At 37.5% G+C, this 19,950-nt stretch overlaps 2 protein-coding genes across 2 annotated transcripts in view; one reads left to right on the forward strand and one right to left on the reverse strand.

Moving 5' to 3' along the window:
- Positions 1-1,306, forward strand: part of LOC133771604 (leukocyte surface antigen CD47-like) — a 158,365-nt gene extending 157,059 nt beyond the window's left edge. Inside the window, exon 10 of the mRNA XM_062207730.1 lies at positions 1,042-1,306. The gene's annotated coding sequence lies outside the window, so the exon portion shown is untranslated. The remainder of the gene's footprint in view (positions 1-1,041) is intronic.
- MYH15 (myosin heavy chain 15) overlaps positions 1-19,950 on the reverse strand; it is a 196,161-nt gene that overhangs the window by 53,162 nt on the left and 123,049 nt on the right. The window contains exons 28-29 of the mRNA XM_062207694.1: positions 13,754-13,880; positions 940-1,058 (exon numbers count right to left, since the gene is read on the reverse strand). Of these exons, the coding sequence (XP_062063678.1) occupies positions 940-1,058; positions 13,754-13,880 (246 nt within the window). The remainder of the gene's footprint in view (positions 1-939; positions 1,059-13,753; positions 13,881-19,950) is intronic.

Raw genomic sequence — 19,950 nt, forward strand, 5'->3', positions numbered from 1 at the left:
AAGAAAACCTTATAGACCAATTAGAAGCCATTGAGAAGACAGCCAGAGATATTCTATAATATATAAGCTAAGTCATTTAATAATTTGGGTAAACTCTTTCACAATGTATGTCTAGCTGTATGATCTTGGACAAATTATTTGTCTTCTCAGAACCCTGTATTCTTCATGAATAAATACATAATTCTGCCAAGCACATATCATTGAGGTAAGATTTAGATACCATGAGACAAGTACATAGTAAAATGCCTGATGAACAGTGGTAGTAACTTTAAAATTTTTTAGAAAATAATAAAAAAAGAAGGAAAATGATACAATATTTAAAAACAAAGACCCCACTACCCCTTTGCAATGAGATAGGTCATCTATAAGTGAGGCAACTTTGGGGTCATAGAAATACGATGCCTTGTATATGAACTAAGAATTCATCTTAAACACAATAGCTCAAATAATTCATCATGTTAGCTACTCTGCTTTTACCTTAAAGGACCACTTTCACTGCAGTCACCTATCAACAACATATTCTCATAGAAATGGCTGATTTCTATTACTTATTGACACCGTCAAAATAATATTGAGCTAACTCATCCCCATTTATTTCATTCTGGTATTTGCCTTAATTTTATTTCTTAGTGAACAGTTCAGAATCACAGCCCACAGAGAGCCTTGCTGATCTTCTGTGTGGGTAATAATTCAGAAAAGAAACATACTTTCCTTGCTCTAAATCTGACAAACTGCAGAAGCAATTTTTAATCTCTAAGAAATATCCTTATCATCAAAGTTATTCCTGACTTACAACATCCAAAAGGGTTTTCCTCTATTAATTCTATGCCATTTTCCTTCCTTCTTTTACAGGAGAAGATACTCAGGCTGACCCACTGAACACTATTTTTTAAAACAATTACTGATTTTCAAAAATAGTTGAAATCATAGAAGCATTACTTTTGTCTCCTCTTCTAATTGCCCTCTCAGATCTTCAATTTGCCGAGTGAAGTTGCTCTTTTCCATGGAAAGTTGCTTTATCAAAGCTTCTTTGTCTTCCAGTTTCTTCAGCAGTTCACCTACAGAAAAATTTCACAAAATATGTTAATCATGGTCTTCTTCAACAATTGCCTCTACCACTTGACTTATGCACATTGAAAGCAACAAGAACGGCCAGCAAGGATGACTCCTACGAACCTATTTTTGATATTTTGGAAGATTCTGAAAGTCTTGTTATCAACAAAATAATGTCAATGATCCGATGCAGGACACACAAGAGGGAGCTAAAAACAAAACTGATTTTTAGCAGTAAGTATGCATCAATGACAGATACTTTTAGCTACATTTTATTGAGAACCTTCTTCTAGGCACTTTATTGTCTATTTTAATTCTCATAACTTCTTCGTAATAGGGGTATTGTATGAAAGTTCAAAAATTCATTGAAAATATAGGTTATAAAATGGCAATGCCTAGGGATTTAAAGTGTTTTGCACTGAAATAAACTTATCTGTTAATTCCCTTTTTCCACATGTTTTGAAGTCCCCTTCATCCATTTTGCAAAGGATGAAACAGGACAACTTACTTCAATGTGACTAAAACAGAAACACACATAGTAGTTGGTGGAGGTGGATTCAAATGCAATTTTTACCCTCAAGAACACATTCTTTTATGCTGTGTTCTTAATATATTGTTTGTGGCTCTACCAATATCTGGCTATATGGTTTTGATATAATTACAAATTTTTGCCTCATTTGTAAAATGAAGATAACAATCCAATAAAAGATTGTTAATGAAAATTATATTAGTGTGAATGTACTTTACAGAATGAATTAAATATTAAAAAATAGTCATTAAATGGTAGGAAATGTAGCCACAAGAGGAGTAATTCTATTAAGTTCCAGTCTACCCTTTCTGCTTAATTTATCTCGCTAATTATACAACAGAAATGCCATAGTTGTGACGAATTATACTAAAAGCTGAGTCAATTCTGAGGAAAGGTAGTCATTCTATAGTGCAATTAGTACAACACTGAAAGCTCCAATATTTATGACTTCACCTTGTTTGCTGCAACAAATTTCAAGAGTAGGACTTCCCAAACTTTGTGTTCTAAGAATATTTTTCTGCTTAAAAATTATTAAATACCCCAAAGAAAATTTATGTAGGTTTTTAATTAACATATAGAGCATCAGACGTTCAAACAGAAACATAAAATATACATTAATTCTAAGGTAATAATAAAAACAATGTGTTAACATGTTAATACAACTATTTTTTAGGGAAAAGAAATTAATTTGCAAAACTGAAAAAAAATACTAAAGGTTATATCATTCTATATCCGAAAGATTTCTTAAAAATATAGCTAAAACTTCATTCTTCTTCTGAATTCAGCTATACTGCTGAGTATATACTGAATATATACTGTTCAGTATTTACTGTGGAGAAAGTTGGACATGAGTGCCATGGAAAGGGCTGCAACACCCTCTTGCAGGGTAGGAACCAAAGACCCCTGCTGTCAGCCCAAGCCCACCCACTTTGTGGTATAGCTTACCTTTAACATATCCTGATAAAATGGAACTCAGCCAAACCAGAAAAATCCAGTTTATGGCACATGTACACAGAGATGTAGATTGACATTAGGGTGACCCTGCTTACATTACATGATCATTATAATATAATTAGCTTTGCAATTTTGCCCTCCTCCTGCTGTGGGCATTACCAGTGCACACTGGGAAGCCACATGTATGAAAATCCCAAAGTATAAGACTCCCAGAAGTCAATCAAAAATGCCAGTCAAGAGCATGATGGCCATCTCACGAGGCATCACTCTAGGGATGAAAACCTGAAACCCTAAGGGAAACACAGCCATTGTCACTTTGTCCCATTCCTCTATTGGAATGTACTCTAATAACCTTTGCTGAGTTGTGCTTCTTTACTGCTTTGGCAAGAAGAATCAAGGCAAACTGGTCACCACTGATAACAATAATGCATTGTTTTGATTGAAAACATGAATAAAATCCAGTCATTCACAAATATATAGTCAGAAATGTAAGGTTTATATTCATAATCTTTGCAGATAATGGTGACCATGAATTAGTACTACATCAAAACTCTGCAAAGGCAAGGCTCTTATGTGTTACAAGGTGCAGTATGTAATCAAACCAATCAATGAGCCTTTGTATTCTGTTAAATTGAAAATCATTGGTTTATCTTAAATTCAAACATATCTTTTACCATGATATAATTTTGTATCATGCAGGGGCAATTTGAAAAATAATAATTCACTGAATTATAAAGATTTTCCAAATGCTGACAATTTACATTATGTAATTTCAAAGTGGAAAAAATTAACTTTTTCTCTCTATTCTCAGTCACTCAAACACATCTGACACAAGATGTGTGTGTGTGTGTATGTGTGTGTGTGTGTGTGTGTTTTCTCCCAGACAACAGCTGGGTATCTGACAGTTAAGCTGAATTTTAACACTAGCTACTTGGAGCTACATCATAATCCCGCAAGACTCACCCCTTTCAAATGCTAATTTCATGTCTATGCTTTTAGCTACACTTCTGACCAGCCTTCAGTAAATCAGTGTTCCTACAACCTGCTTTCTAATTCAATAAATTTGTTAGAGAAACTCAGAGAACGCAGGGAAACACATTATTTAAATTTACCAGGTTATAATAAAAGACAGATGAATAGTCAGATGGAAGAGATATATAAGGTGAGGGATGGGAATCTTTTGAGCCTCTTTCTCAGAAGACAGGGGTGGGGCTGAAAAGTTCCAACCCTTTAACTATAATGTATACATCTGTTTTGTTACTATAACCAAATGCCTGGGACAGACAACTTATGTATAGGTTTATTAGCACACAGTTTTGGAAATGGAAAGTCTGAGTAGCATGGTGCAGGCTGTGGTGAGGGCTTCATGATGGATAGCAGGAGTGTGTGCAAGAGCAAGACATCATATCCTCAAACAGGAAGTCAGAGAGTGATTTAGGAGTAAGGATCTCTCATGAAAATCCAGTCTTAGGGCAGGAATTGTGGTGCAGCAGGTTAAGCTGCTGGTTGGAATGCCTGAATCTTATATTGGGGTGCCAGTTCAGGTCCTGGGTATCATGCTTCTGATCCAGCTTCCTGCTAATGCATCCTGGGAGGCAGCAGATGATGGATCAAGTTACTGGGTCCCTGCTACCCATATGGGAGATTTGGATGGCATTTCAGGGACCTGGGTGGAGTTTCAGGCCTCTGATTTCAGCTTGGACCAGCACTGGCTGTTGCAGACATTTCGGGCATAAATCAGCAGGTGGAAAATGTCTCTGTCTCTCTCTCATACTAACTGTCTTTCAGGTAAATGAAAATAAATAAAAATGCACAGAAAAAAACAAAAAACCTCAAAACTACCTGTTATTTTTATATAACAACATTGTTTATTATGTGAATTTTTAAAAAAATATTTTATTTATTTATTTGTGAGGCAGAATTATTTTTTTACAGCGGTTGCCAATAATTTAATTCATCAGTACAAATCCAAATTTACAAAGAACTAATTTCACATAATGGATAAAGGACAAAAAAGAAGGATTAATGGGGGAGAAAGGAGTCTCTGAAAATTCACATCTCAAGTCCACTGAGCTCCTCATTTGGCCTGCTTCATTTTTCTGCTTTTCTTGATAGATCTTAATGTATTTTTCTTGAGAAAAATACAGTTGACTGTGATGAATAGTTGCAACCTAAGAACATGTATGTGCTCAACTGTTCTGTAGTTGGTTAAATGTATATGGTTGGAGAATAACATTTGTGTAAGAAATATGGAAAGATTATAGTTGAAAATAATAAATTTTCCCTTCATCTATTCCTCATGGCTCGTGTTACCTTTGTAGAGTGAGGACAAAATCCGTTGCTTCTGAAATGAGAAGGCTCATTTTTCCCAGCCACAGACACAAGATTCTCCTAATGACATCCAAAATGAAAGAGGCAGAATTATGGACAGTGAGAGGGAGAGAGACAGAGAGAAAGGACTTCCCTCTGCTGGTTCACTCCCCAAATGGTTGCAATGGCTAGAGCTGTGCTAATCTGAAGCCAGGAGCCAGGAGTTTCTTCCTGGTCTCCCATCTGGGTGCAGGGGTCCAAGGACTTAGGCCATCTTTCACTTCTTTCCCAGACCACAGCAGAGAGTTGTATTGGAAGAGGAGCAGCCAGGACTAGAACCTGCACCCATATGGGATGCCGGCGCTGCAAGCAGAAATTAACCTATTGCACCACAGTGCTGGCCCCTATGTGAATTTTTATAATACAAAAAATATACAAATGCAATGTATGAATGCAGCTTTTTTTCTTTTCAAGAGGTCTCATTTTCAAGAGGTTCCTATTTCTAGTCAAATAAAGAGACCATATAGATAGAAGCAGGTTGGTTGGTAGCTTCACAGTTTTGCCTAGAAATGATTTTTAAATGCATCCCCCCACTGCCAGTACTTACCATAAAGCATAAAAAGGGAGTAAAAGGAAAGTTTCCTTGTTGGTTCCTACTATATGAAAGATACTACTATCTATTTTAGCAGAGCTAATATATGGAAAATATATGAAGTAAATAAATTAATTTTACAGAAATGAAAGAGTAATGAGATTATGGCTAAAGAGAGCACTAAGTGAGAAAAATATATATTTAAAGACTCCAAAACAAACAAAAAAAGGTTATTAAAAAGCTGTAGGTGTACTGTAAGCATATAGGGTTTTTTTTTCTATGAGTATTTTAAACAATGGAAATGTCAAAAATAGGGTTAACTGTGTTAGACTAAACTACATTATTGTATATGCTGCACTGAATGGACTCTTTGTATTTTAGTTATCATAGAGAAACATAATTTGTATCATATTGTAGCAATTTATTATCAATGAAAACATTCTTTTAGAATATATGAAATATCTGTAAACAAACCACCAGAACATGATTATAAAAACAGTAAAAATGTTCTTTTTGTTTAATTGAAGATATCTTTTTTTTTTTTTTAAAAAGAAAGGGTGGGGTGAGAAAATGAGAGAAGGTATTTACAGCTATTACTTTCTAAGTACACAACACCCTAGGCAATTGAAGGCATCTTAATCTCCATCAGGAACAAAATTTTTGTCATATGTGTTATGTGTGCAAGTGTGGTGCAAACTGGTCACATGGATCCAAGAAACACAGTTGTCCAAACCGCCATATTAGCAACTAATGTGTAATTAGTGGTCAGTACAGAGTTTAAAACATCTTCCCTTTCTTGTCCTTTTCTAGGGTTCTTAAGCAGTTCTCCTGTACTAAGACATGTTTTTGAGTGTCCCAGTTTGCTTTCTCATCCTCAAACTGATGATGTTTTTCCTATAATTGTTTGTGCTATGCTTCCAAAGTATTTTTCATTTGCCTGTGATACCACTGGAACTCAGCTTCAGAGTCCTTCAGTTTTTGAAATTTTTCTTTCACTTTCATTTCAGACACCTGCTCCATCTTCTTCACCTTAGCTATATGCCCCCTTTTTTCTTGTCGATTCATGCCAGAGGCATTCTTTTCATTATTGCATGGAACATTTTCTAGGATAAACTATACCAGGCCATAAAACAAGTCTAAATAAATTAAAATCATTGAAATCATATAAGGTACCTTTTCTGACCACAATGGAATGAAAAAATTAATAACAAACTCTAGAAATTATATGGACAAAAGTAGACTGAACAACACACTCCTGAATGAGTAGTGGGTCATAGAAGAAATCAAAACGGAAATCAAAAGAATTCTTTAAACTTGTGAAAATGAAAACACATCAAAATTTATGAGATGCAGCACAAGCAGTTTTTAGAAAATTTTATAGCAGGTGTCAGCACTGTGGCATAGCAGGTAAAGCTGCCACCTGCAATGCATCCATATAGGCTCTGGTTTGAGACCAACCTGCTCCACTTGCAATCTAGCTCTTGGCTATGGCCTGGGAAAGCAGTGGAAGATAGCCCAAGTGCTTAGGAACTTCACCCACATCGGACATCTGGAAGAAACTCTTGCTCCTGGCTTTGGATCAGCCCAGCTCCAGTGATTGTGGCCATCTGGGGAGTGAACCAGCAGATGGAAGACCTTTCTCTCTGTCTCTCCCTCTCCCTGTCTGTAAGTCTGGCTCTCAAATAAATAGCCAAATAAATCTTTAAAAAAGAAAATTTTATAGTAATAAGTGGCTACATTTAAAATGGAAAAGCATCAAATAACTAATGCAACAATTAATCTAGATGATTTAGAGAAACAAGAACAAGCCAAACCCAAAATTGGTAGAAGAAAAAAAATAGTAGAATTTAGAGCATAAACAAAATAGAAATAAAAAACTGTACAAGAGATAAGTGAAACAAATAACTTTTTTTGAAAAATTAAATAAAAGTAATAAACTATGGGCCCAACTAATCAGGAGAAAAAGGGAGGAGGTTCAAATCAATAAAATTGGAGACAAAAAAGGGGATATTATAAATGATACTACAGAAATAGAATCATTAAGGACTATTATGGACTACTATATGCAAACAAATTGGAAGATCTGGAAGAAAAGGATAGGTTTACTGATGCATGTAAGTTACCAAAATTGAGGCAAAAAGACATAGAAAACCTGAATGGACAAATAACAAGGTCGAGATTGAATCTGTAATAAAGAATCTTCCAAAAAAGAAAAGCCCAGGACCAGATGGCTTCACTACTGAAGTATATAAAACTTTTAAAGAAGAACGAGTACCATTTCTTCTCAAACTATTCAAAAGGATCCAAAGGAGGAAACCCTTTCCAAACTCATTCTGTGAATCCAGCATAACCTTAGTTCCAAAAATAGGCAAAGATATAAAATATAGAAAACAATAGAAAAATATATCTGATGAACATACATACAAAAATCCTCAACAAAATACTAGCAAAGAGAATCCAGCAATACATCAAAAATTCCCACCCTAACCAAATAGGATTTATCCCAAAGATGCTTCTACATATACAAACATGATATATCACATCAACAAAATGAAAGATAAAAACCATATTACCAGCTCAATAGATGCAGAGAAAGTATTTTATAAAATACAACATCCTTTCATGATAAAAATCTTAGGGAAAAATGGGTATAGAAGGAATATATCATAACACAGTAAAGGCAATATATGGCAAGCCCAGAGTCAGCATCATATTGAATAGAGAAAAACTGAAAACATTTCCAGTAAGATCTGGAACCAGATAAAGTTATATACTCTCACTACTATTATTCAATATAATTATACAAGTTTTAGCCAGAGCCATTAAGCAAGAAAATGAACACAAAGGAACACAAATTGGAAAGGAAGAAGTAAAGATTAACCCTGTGTAGAGGTAACATAATTCTTTTATATAGGGGAACCAAAAGACTCCACTAGTTGGCTATTAGAACTGATAAGAGAATATGACAAAGTTTCAGGATATAAAGTCAACAAACAAAAATCAATTGCATTCTTATATACCAACGATCTGGCAGAGAAAGAAATTATAAGACCACTCTCATTCTCAATAGCTACGAAAATTTAAATATCTTTGGATAAATTTATCAAGGATATAAATGATTACTACAATGAAAATGATAAAACATTAATGAGAGAAATAGAAAACACTAAAAAGGAGAATATTTCCTGTTCATGGATTAGAAGAATTAATATTATCAAAATGTCCATTATACCCAAAACAATCTACACACTGCAATCTCTATCAACATTCTAAGCACATACTTCACAGAAATAGAAAAAAAAAAAAAAAAAAACAGCCCGAAATTTGTATGGGAACACAAAACACCCTGAGTAACCAAAGCAACAAGGCTTTAAAGCCCACCTGATTATTTTCAAGCCCCTTCTGTCAGGTTCTATTTGCCTCTCAATCAAAAAACTTATCTGTAGCTTAGACAGCACCTTTCTTAGCTTCTCAAATAACAACTCTGTCCTTTGTATCTTGCCCACTTGGGCCTCATTCCTTTGTAACCATAGTCTCATCTCTACCACCAGTGGCTCTACTCCCAACCTGTGTGTACTGATGGTCCTCTTCCCCACTTAATGCTGTAAAATTGTTTAGAATTTCTTTACAGACAAACCCCACTACCTGCAAAAGTTAAGCGGCCTTTCTCCCAGTTTTAGCTGGAATCAGCTTTAAGCCACATCCATCCCCACAAGGGTCCAGAGACCGCTCCCCCCCGCCCCGCCCCCGCCGCCATTTCCTCTCCTCTATGAAACCCTCTCATTACCTGGTTAATAAATATTCTCACCCTGTCTTTTATACTACCCTGTCTAAGTGTTTACAGCAGGTTATAATGGAACAAACGAAGGCCTTCAACAACCAGGCGGTCAACCAAATGCTGCTACGGGAATATACTCGGCTCCCCACCCAGGAGACAGTGGCTTGAGACATTGCCCCATGCCAGCGAAGAGTACCTCGTCGCCCCATGTCAGCAGGAAGTAGCTCTAAAGACAGATCATCGTCCCTCTACCCCTCCTGGACTTTTGGGACTAATGTAATCCCATACAAATCCTGCTTTATAAAAAACAAAAGGGGGGAATGTTAGGAAACTGGCGCAGTTTTAGCCAGGTGGCCACATGGCCCAGCTACTTGAGCCAGGCTCCACCCCCATCCTAATGGGAATCGCTGCTCCTGCTTCCCTGCCCGCCCTCAGGCAAAGTTTTAAAAGGGCCTGTTCCTGAACACCTGCTCTCTTGGCTCTTGGTTCTTCTCTCTTGGCTCTGCTCTCCTCTCTCCTCTTCTCTGCTCTATCTTCTCTCCTTGCTAGCTCCTCTCCTCTCTGTTTCTCTCTTATATTCTCTTTCTCTCTTTTTCCTTCACCACCCCTTCACTCCGGTCTGTAGGGTGTTCCCCAATAAACCCTTTCCCTTAAAAAGAAAAAAAAAAAAAAAAGCAAAAACAAATCTGGAGGCATTACATGTTAGGTTTGAATACATACTAAAGGATATTATAATCAAAACAGCCTGGTACTGGCATAAAAATAGACTTGTAGATCAATGGAACAGAATACCATCCCCAGAAAGTAACCCGTGCATCTACAACAAAGTAATCTGAAAAACAAAATAAAATCACTCCCTAGAGAAAGGGCAGTCCTTCAACAAATAGTGTTGGGAAAACTGGATTTCCACATGCAGATGTCTGAAACAAGACCCGCACCTTACATTCTACAAAAATCAACTGACAATGGATAAGAGATATAAACTTAAGATCTGAAACTATCAAACTACTAGAGGAAAATATAGGGAAAACACTGTAATATATAGGCCTAAGTAAAGACTCCTAGGTAAGACACCCCCAAAGCAAGGTAATATAGTCAAGTTAGATTAAATCAAGCTAAGAAACTTCATATAGCAAAGGCAACATTTAACAAAGTGAAGAGACAACAGATAGAATTGGAAAAAATATTGGCAAACTCTGCAGTTTATAAAGGATTAATATCCAGGATATATAAGGAAGTGAAAAAACTCAACAGCTACAAAGCAAAGAATCCAGTTAGGAAATGAGCAAAGGATATGAACAAATGTCTTTGTAAGGATGAAATACAAATGGCCAAGAGACACATGAAAAAATGCTCAGGATCACTAGTCATAACGGAAATGCAAGCAAAAACCACAAAAGTATCACCTCACTTCAGTTACAATGGCTATTATCCAAAACTCAAAAAGTAACAAATGCTTGTGAGGTTGTGAAGAACAGGGTGCCCTAACACACTGTGTATATGTGTATGAAAATAAATTGATAGATCTGTTGTAGAAAACAGTATGGAGAGTCCTCAGAGAATTACATATGTATCTGCCATGTGACACAGCTATCCCATTCTGGGGAATATGTCCAATGAAAGTGAAGTTAGCATATAAAAGAGATATGTGCACCTCATGTTCATAGCATCTTAATTAATAATAATAATAATAATAATAATAATAAAGGTATAGAATCAACCTAATGCCCAACTGCTGATTGGATAAAGAAAATATGATATATATACATGATGGAATATTACCCAGCCATAGAAAAGAATGAAATCTTGACATGTGCAATAAAGTATATGGAACTGGAAATCGTTATGTTAGGTGAAATAGCCAGATTCAGAAATACCACATTTTCTCTTATTTGTGGAAGTTAATATACAGAGTATAAGAATGGGGGATTGCCAGATCAGCGAGTATATAATAATAAACATTGCTTCATGGCCAGTGTTAGGGCACAGTGGGTTAAGCTACCACCTATGATGCTGGCATTCCACATGAGCACCAGTTGAAGTACCAGGTGCTCCAGTTCTGACCCAGCTGTCTGCTAATGTGCCTGAAAAAACAGTGGAAGATAATCTGAGTGCTTGTGCCCCTGCCACTTACCAGGGAGGCTTGATGGAGTTTCCTGCCCCTGGCTTCCTCCTGCCCCAGCCCCTGCCATTGTAGCTACTTGGGGAGTAAACCAGCAGATGAAAGTTCTCCCTCTCTCTCTAACTCTGCCTTTCAAATAAATAAATAAATCTTTAAAATAATTCACTGAATTATACAATGTACATGATGATATATATCCTTTTTTTAACATGTTATAATCATGGTCATGAATCCCTAACCTTATGATTTTTTTAGATTTAATTATTTATTTGAAAGCAGAATTACAGAGTAAGAGAAGGAGAGAGAGAAAGTGTGTGTGAGAGAGAGCTATCTTCCATCTGCTGCATCACTTCCCAAATAGCTGCAATGACTAGGGCTGGGCCAGGCTGAAGCCAGGAGCCCAGAGCTCTTCTGGGTCTTCCCATGTGGAGACTTGGGCCATCCTCCCCTGCTTTTCCAGGCATATGAGCAGGGAGCTGGATCGAAAGTGGAGCAGCTCAGACTCGAACCTATACCCATAAGGGATGACAGAACTGCAGGCTGTGGCTTAACCCACTGTGCCACAATGCTAGCCCCACTTTATGATGTTAATATCCCTGTTTACAAGAAAAAAATTGTGTATACACATATGTGCATTTTGTCTACATATGAAGTGGATGTGGCAAAATGTTAAAAATTGTTAAATTTTAAAAATAAAAAAATAACCAAAAAGAAAAAAAAAGAATAGTCCTATTCAGTGTCCTTTCTGGAGCCCAAAATATTTCCTCTTTTAGATTCCCAGGGTTGTATTTTGCCAAATTATTTTAATTTAACTTTGAGCCTAGATTTAGAAATGGCAGTGTCCACTGGCAGAAAAATGCTGCCCAGCCTAAATCATCTTCATTCTCTATTTTGAAGGGTGTGTTTACGGGGCATCAAGAATATATTATTTATTTTCATTGACCTACAAAAATATATCTCTGGAAATATATTAGTATAGTTAATTGGAATCACAAACATCTATCCACACACTGATCATAGCAGAGAAACAAGTCAAGCTATAAGGCAAGGTCTAATTGATGGATTGAAAGTAGCCACTACAAATGTCTAACTAAACAAGACACAAAAAGTTTGTAAATAATTGAAATATAAATGATTGGAAATAGATGATAGATTGCTATAGATAGATAGATATTGACAGTAAAGAATAAACCATGGGACTTTTTTCCTTTAACTTATTCATCAAATGTTTTTGTAACACTAAAAACTGTTGGCCAGTTTTCTAGATAAATTATGAACCTCAGCTCACAGAACAAAAAACTGTGCCCTGCTTATCTTCTGACAGATGGAAAAAACACATTTATCATGCTAAGTATGCAGTTTGTTTGAAGGTAATAAATAATATGAAACAGGAAGTGTGTTGAGGAAATGAGTTGCCAGTGCTGAAATATCACCTATCTTGACTTTCCCCAAATACCCATATGACTAACCTCATCTCCAAGTCTTTGCAGAATTAATAAGGTGTTCAAGGAGGAGAAAACAACTAGAGAATGACTCTAGGTTGATAGTACCTGGAGTGTGTAAAATACAGCAACAAGATCAATGTATCTAAGAAGAGAGAAGAGGCAGCCAGAAGAAGAGATCATAAAGATTATGAAGGCCTATTCATGTAGGCCCATGTAGCCATGTATAGACTATGGCTTTTACTGAGTGTAAAAAAAAATCCAGATTCATTATTAGAAATTAGAAACTGTGCCTATTCAATAGTATAGAAATTGAAGGGGCCAGCATTGTGGCATAACAGGTTAAGCTGCCTGAGACACTGGCACCCCAAGTGGGTGCCTTTTCCAGTTTTGGCTGCTTCACTCCCAATCCAGCTCCCTGCTAAGGCATCTGGGAAATCAGTGGAGGATGGCCCAGTGCTTGAGCCCCTGCACTCACATAGGAGACCCAGAAGATGCTCCTGGCTCCCAGCTTTGTTCTGGCTCACTTCCAGCCTTTGTGGCCATTTGGGGAGTGAACCAGTGGATGGAAGATCTCTCTATCTCTTCTTCTCTCTATATATATAACTCTGCTTTTCAAATAAACAAAATAAATCTCTTTTTAAAAAAAAAATTCTAAAAAAAAAGTCATGTCTGGTAGACTGTGTAAATAGCCTTTACTATCATTTGATCTTAAAAATCGCTTCATTTAACTGCATGCTATTTTCCCACATTATAGAACAGAGCTAAGCAGAGCCTCCCAAAGAGGCATGGAAGCATGCCCACCACACATGGGTGGGCAAGGGTATGTCTGAGGCTGCATTCCTCCTCTAGGAACTTTAAATGGCCACTCAGTTTCAGCAGGTTCTTCATTATCTTTGTTATGTCTCTGTGTGTTTCTGTGTGTCTGCTGGGGTTGACAGTTACTCACAAGCAAGGCAGCACATTGCCTTACCGCGCTCATTCCGTAGCTTTGTCTTCTGTGCTGTCAGGTCATTTGCCAGTTGAGTCACCTCATCCAGTTTTGCATTTGCCTCATGCAAGTGCTCTTCATACTGACCACAGAGTTTCTCAGCATTAGCCTATGAGTTGAGAAAGAAGAGTTGGTTATGGCTGATAGAGGTCATGCTGAATGAGCTACACAAGGAAGGAAGAGATGGATGGCCCCTGGGAACCATGTGCTGTCTTCTGCAGTAACAACCACAGCATTGGTAAACCTCATGTTGTAACTTAAGCAAGAACAATAAATTCTAGAATCTGTACCCCTAAGAGATCTAAGCTATCCACACTGTGGGTGTCAGTAAAGATGCCCAGTTCCCAAGGTATTACAACTCTTTCTAGAATTCTTAGCTCTTCTGAAAACGGAAACATGTCAAATAGTAATGAAGTACATGACCGTTTCCTAACATTATCTACTCAATTGTCTACCTTTTCCACTATAATATGAATTTCATGAGGCAAAAGATTCTATCTCTTCACAGATATACCATTCCCCACTTCATCTAGGAAATAGTAGAAATACTACTGCCTAGCACATGGCAGAAACTCAGAAAGAGGAGAGTCACAGAAGGAGGAGAGAGGGCAAAGGAGAGGAAGGGAGGAAGAACCAAATCTAGAGGGCTGACCAAGCAGACAGATAAACTATAAAAGCAACTGCACCTTCCTCATTACTATGGCTGCAAGCTCAAGGTAACCCTGTGGCGCTAACACTTCAATCACAAACTGCAGCTTCTCAGAATTAGCTTTCTATTATTGTAGAAAATGCATGCCATTGGTCTTTGCACTTCTACCTGACAGGTAACCAATCTAATAACCATACTGCTGCCACACTGTAGAAACTCATGCTAATGATTTTGAGAACCAAGATCCTCAGACAAGACTGAAAGCTGCCAGCTAACCTAGAAGTTAGCTGTAGTTTGTCATATTATAAGTTCAGCAACAGTAAAGTGACATTGGTGGGCCCTCTCAATTCTGTAGATTTTACATAGCTGTTTTTGTGAAACTCATCTATATATGATCTGTGAATGCTTTCCATCTCTCCTCCATCACTGATGATAATCAGAAAACTAATACTGATAGCAACCACAGTCAATATTTATTATGTGCCTATTTCATACTCAGCTCTCTTCTAGACTCTTTTACATGTATTAAATCTCAATACAGTGATCCCATGAGACCTTTTTCTGTAACAACAAAAAATGCTATGGAAACAGAAGAACAAGGTGACAAAGAAAGTATTTCATTGATGGCATTTTGAGAGCAATGTGAAACCTCATGAAACGGTGAAAGCTAGTGGTTAGCCTAATAGTTCCAATTTAATCTGATGGTCATGATAGAGCAATAGCCAAAGATTAGGGAAATTCATAAGGTAAAACTGGATTTCCCTCTGTGGGAAACTTACAAATCACCAAAAACCTTGGCTAGTATGCTGTGTTGAAAATTGTTATATTTGGGGGCTAGCATTTTTTTAAAGATTTTATTTATTTATTTATTTTTTGAAAGTCAGAGTTACACAGAGAGAGAAGGAGAGGCAGAGAGAGAGGTCTTCCAGCCACTGGTTCACTCCCCAACTGGCCACAATAGCTGGAGCTGTGCTGATCCAAAGGCAGGAGCCAAGAGCTTCCTTCGGGTTTTCCCATGCTGGTGCAGGAGCCCAAGGATTTGGGCTGTCTTCTACTGCTTTCCCAGGTCATAGCAGTGATCTGGATCAGAGTGGAGCAGCCAGGTCTCAAACTGGTGCCCATATGGGATGCGGGCACTCAGGCGGTGGCTTTACTCAGCTACACCACAGCGCCGTGGTGGTGGTGGTGGGGAGCTGGCTAGCATTTTGACATAGCAGTTTATGGCATGGTATGCAATGCCAGAATCTTGTATGCTGTTTGGTTTAAATCCTGGCTTCTCCACTTCCAATCCAGCTCCCTGCTAATATGCCTGGAAAGCAGTAGATGGCCCAAGTGCTTGGGCTCCTGCTACCCATAAGGGAGAACTGGGTGAAGTTTTGGGTTCCTGACTTCAGCCCAAAACAGCCCTGACCATTGCAGCCATTTGGGGAGTGGACCAGCAGATGGAAAATCTCTCTTTCTTACTCTGTAACTCTGCCTTTCAAATAAATAAATAAATAAATCTGTAAAATAAAAGAAAATCATTATCTTTGAGTTACACTGTTGACTATTTTAAGCATTCTATGCAAGACTATCAACTTATACCATCTTGTATCTCCAAAATAGGGCTTGACATATAATAAATAGTTAGTAAATGCCTATGGTATTCAAATTCTTGCGCATCTAAGTGAGAGGTTGCCCACCATACCCACTGAAGTTTACTGAGGTCACTTTAAGTTTTTCTCATAAATACCAATCCTCAAATTAGCTTTGTAATTTGGTCAAGATATGACCTATGGATTCACACTCAAATGAAGAGCTGAATCAATGCAGGCCCATTTGAAGATTAACATGGATTACCTTGTAGTTTTAGCTTACAGATGTTCCATTGTACAGCTAGGCTTCACAGTGATTGTGAAATAAGATCTGGCAAGTATTCCATGACCAGCATTTCATATAATGCCATCAGCATCATATAGATAAGAGAATTAAAGTTAGATGCCACTCATACCAAACTATGTAAACTCTCTATTCACAACAAAAATCTTTATTAATGATAAATATAACAAGTTTAAGTTGCTTCTAGAATTTCGATTTGAAAGTTGAATATGTTTACTCTCATTTCTGAAAGTGATTTTGACAATCATATTTGGCAGACTCACTTTTCCTCTCATAGTATGCCCCAAGAGTTCATAGTTGCTCTGTTTTATAAATGAGAAAACTAAACAAAATGCTTAATATCTTGGCCAAAATCACACAGATAATAAGTATAAATACTGAGATTTCAATTGAAACTGACTTGCAGGTGCAAAATAGAAAAACAAAAGCTTCCTAAGAACTGATTGTACTGATAATAAAGTAGTGGTACATACAGCAATAGAAATTTTAAGGATTAATTAACTTGATGTCCTCATTGGCTCAAGTTGTCCTAAGTCCTGGGTCCCAAAGTACATAAAAATATGATGAACCTGCTATGCAAACCATCTTTATTTTATGATGTCTTCAATAATAACTGACTCATCAACTGAGCCAGGAAGAAGAAAACATCCAGGTGTGAGAAATGTCACTGTGTTTATGGTTCTGGATACTCTATGCTATGCACCTGTCTGCCGGAGGTTAAACAGCACAAGTCTTTACAAGACAACTCATGCAGTAGTACATGGAAACAGAAATAAAAGAAACTAGAGTCTCCAGTTTTCAAGAGAGGTCCACATGGAGAGGGCCCACAGACTGAGTATTTCTGGAGTGGACAAATAGAAAAGACAACTGGCCTTAGGCATCCTTCACATGGTAGGTTTCCACAGGCATCACCAACTACTGATAGAGTATTTTCAATTCATTTTAAAATTTTATTTGTATTTATTTATTTAAAAGGCAGAGAAGTGGTGAGAAAGAGAGAGAGAGAGAGAGAGAGAGAGAGAGAGAGAGAGAGAGAGATCTTTCATCCATGGTTTACTTCCCAAATGGCTGCAACATCCAGCAGTGGAGCAGGCCAATGCCAGGTGCTTGGAAATCAATCTGGTCTCCCATCTAAGTGTCAGTGACTCAAGTAATAGAATCATCACTTGCTGCCTCCCAGGTTTCATATTAGTAGGAAGCTAGAATTAGAAATGGAATTGGGTCTCAAACACAGGCACCTTTGTATGAAATTTGTGTATAGCAAGGATCATCTTAACCTCTGTGCCAAATGCCCACATTGATATTTATGTTTTCATAAGCAAGAGCTACAAAAAGCAATAAGGTTATTTAAAAGAAGACTTTAAGGAATATAACATATAAAACAGTTGTATCTGCAAAAGAATTTTTTTAAATTTAAGCATAAGGATAAACTAAATTTTTATAATAGAAAAGAAGAAGATAATGGAATATGCATTCATCTTAAAGTTGATTCTTAAAACTGTGCATAAAAATGATGCCTCTCAGAAATGTAGGAGCCAATGGGAATTCAGAATCGTCAAATAATTGTGAGATGGCCTTTAAATTCTAAATTGCCTTGGGCCTTTCTGTCAGCATAATCCACTTTTGAAAGTGATTCAGCTTCCACTGTACCACTGAGTATTTCAACTGAGCATTGGGACTCTTGGCATTATATCTCAGAAAAAATTAAAATAAACATTCAAGAAATAGTTCAAAATAATCTGTAAACCTACAAGAGTAAATAGAATCAATGTATCCCACCAACAAACATTTTAGTCAGTGGCAAAATGTGGTCACCCACAGATACACAGGATTTGGAGTTGAAGCTCATATCTGCTGCATAATTGTATGACCATGGAGAAACCACTGAATGCAGGAGTCCCAAGAGGTACATATATAATGCTAGCAACTGAATGAAAAGGTGGTACAAAGCATTGTAGTAAATATGGATAAAATAACACCTAGTTTCTGTCACAGGGATGGTTTCTAATTAAGCATTGCTAAAGGACTATATAACATGCAGCAAGCAGTCATATTGGATATCATTAATTGACCAAATATCCATATTATGGATATTCTTGAAGAATGAAAGGAAAAAGGCATTGAGAATATGCTAACTGAAATAATAGTTGAAAATGTTCCAGGTCTAGAAAGAGACATGGACATCCAGATACAAGAAGCTCAGAGAACCCAAATAAGACTCAACCAAAAAAAAAAAAAAACCATTTTCTTCAAGGCAGATTGTTGTTTAATTGTCTAAATTAAAGGTAAGGTGAGAATCCTAAAGATAGTAAGAGAAAAACATCAAGGAAAATCAATTAGATTAACATCAGACTTCTCAGCAGAAACGCTACAATCCAGAAAAGAGTAGGGTGATATATTCAAGGTCTTAAAAGAAAAAAAAAATTTCCAACCAAGAATATTATTTCCAGAAAAGCTATCCTTTAAAAGCAAAGGAGACTGGGCTCCAAAAGGGCAGAATAGGGAGGGAACTCACTGATAGTCTAGCAAAAGATAGTTTAATAAAACTGGAGATAGTGAAGTCTCAGGGAAGAGTTAGAGAAAAAACTGCAGAGGGAATTCTTCTGGAATTAGAGGGACATGGTGGATCTATGTGGAGGACATGGGCACCCATGGCTCAGGAGCCAAGCAGCTGAGAATCTTCTCCACTGCACCAGCGCTGGAAACAAAGGTGAGGTGAAACCACAGTAGCCTGAGACACTGGTGAAAAGGCGGCAGGAAGAGCCTAGAAGGAACGAGGCTTGAAGACCTGTGGAGGAAAGTACATCAGCCTCACTAGAGGAGAGAAAAAAACAAAAGGGATGGTACTGACATGATTCTCTCTCTCCACACACCTTACAAAGGCATGTGAGACAATAGAGCAGGTGCCATTTTGGACATATGTAACAGCTGTGCCAGCTCAGGGCTGTGCCTGCCCTCAGCCAAACAGAAAAACTTGACTCTGGTTGGGAGTAATAACAGGAGACAAAGACCTAGTGAATGTGTGGAGTTTATGAACCAGGGCTGTGAAAAAAAATTAAAAATTAAGGGTGTGTGGGAGAATTCACAGTGTGGCTGAGACATGAGTAGTCTTGGTGTGAGATGCCACAAACTCAGTAAACTCAGTAAACTCAGTAAACTTGACAGAACAGACAAATATTATACCCACTGGGGCTCATGCTCAGGCAATGATTGCCATCAAGGAGAAGAGTTCAGCTGAGTGGAATTACTTCCCTTCTGAATAAAAAAAAAAGAGGGAGAGAAGATTTAACATGCCAAACCTGGGTGTGTCAACTTTGGCACACCCTTAACCCTGAAGAACTTAATAGAGCTCTCTGGCCACACCCACCACAAGCCTCTAGAGATTCACCAAAAGCAGACAGTCCACTTAATCTAGAGTCATAGTATGAAGAAAAGCCACCACAGGAGGAAGAAGAAGAAAAGAAGAAGAAGAAGAGAAGAGGAGGAGGAGGAGGAAGGACAGGAGGAGGGGGAGGGGAAAGGGAAGGGGGAGGGGGAGAGGGAGGAGGGGGAGGAGAAGAAACCAAAGAATATCTCCACAATGCCAAACAACAAAATCAAAAACCGAGGAAACAAGAACAAGGAAGGCATCATGATGCTCCCAAATGAACAT

The sequence above is a fragment of the Lepus europaeus genome, chromosome 2 (assembly GCF_033115175.1).
Source record: "Lepus europaeus isolate LE1 chromosome 2, mLepTim1.pri, whole genome shotgun sequence".
NCBI lineage: Eukaryota > Metazoa > Chordata > Mammalia > Lagomorpha > Leporidae > Lepus > Lepus europaeus.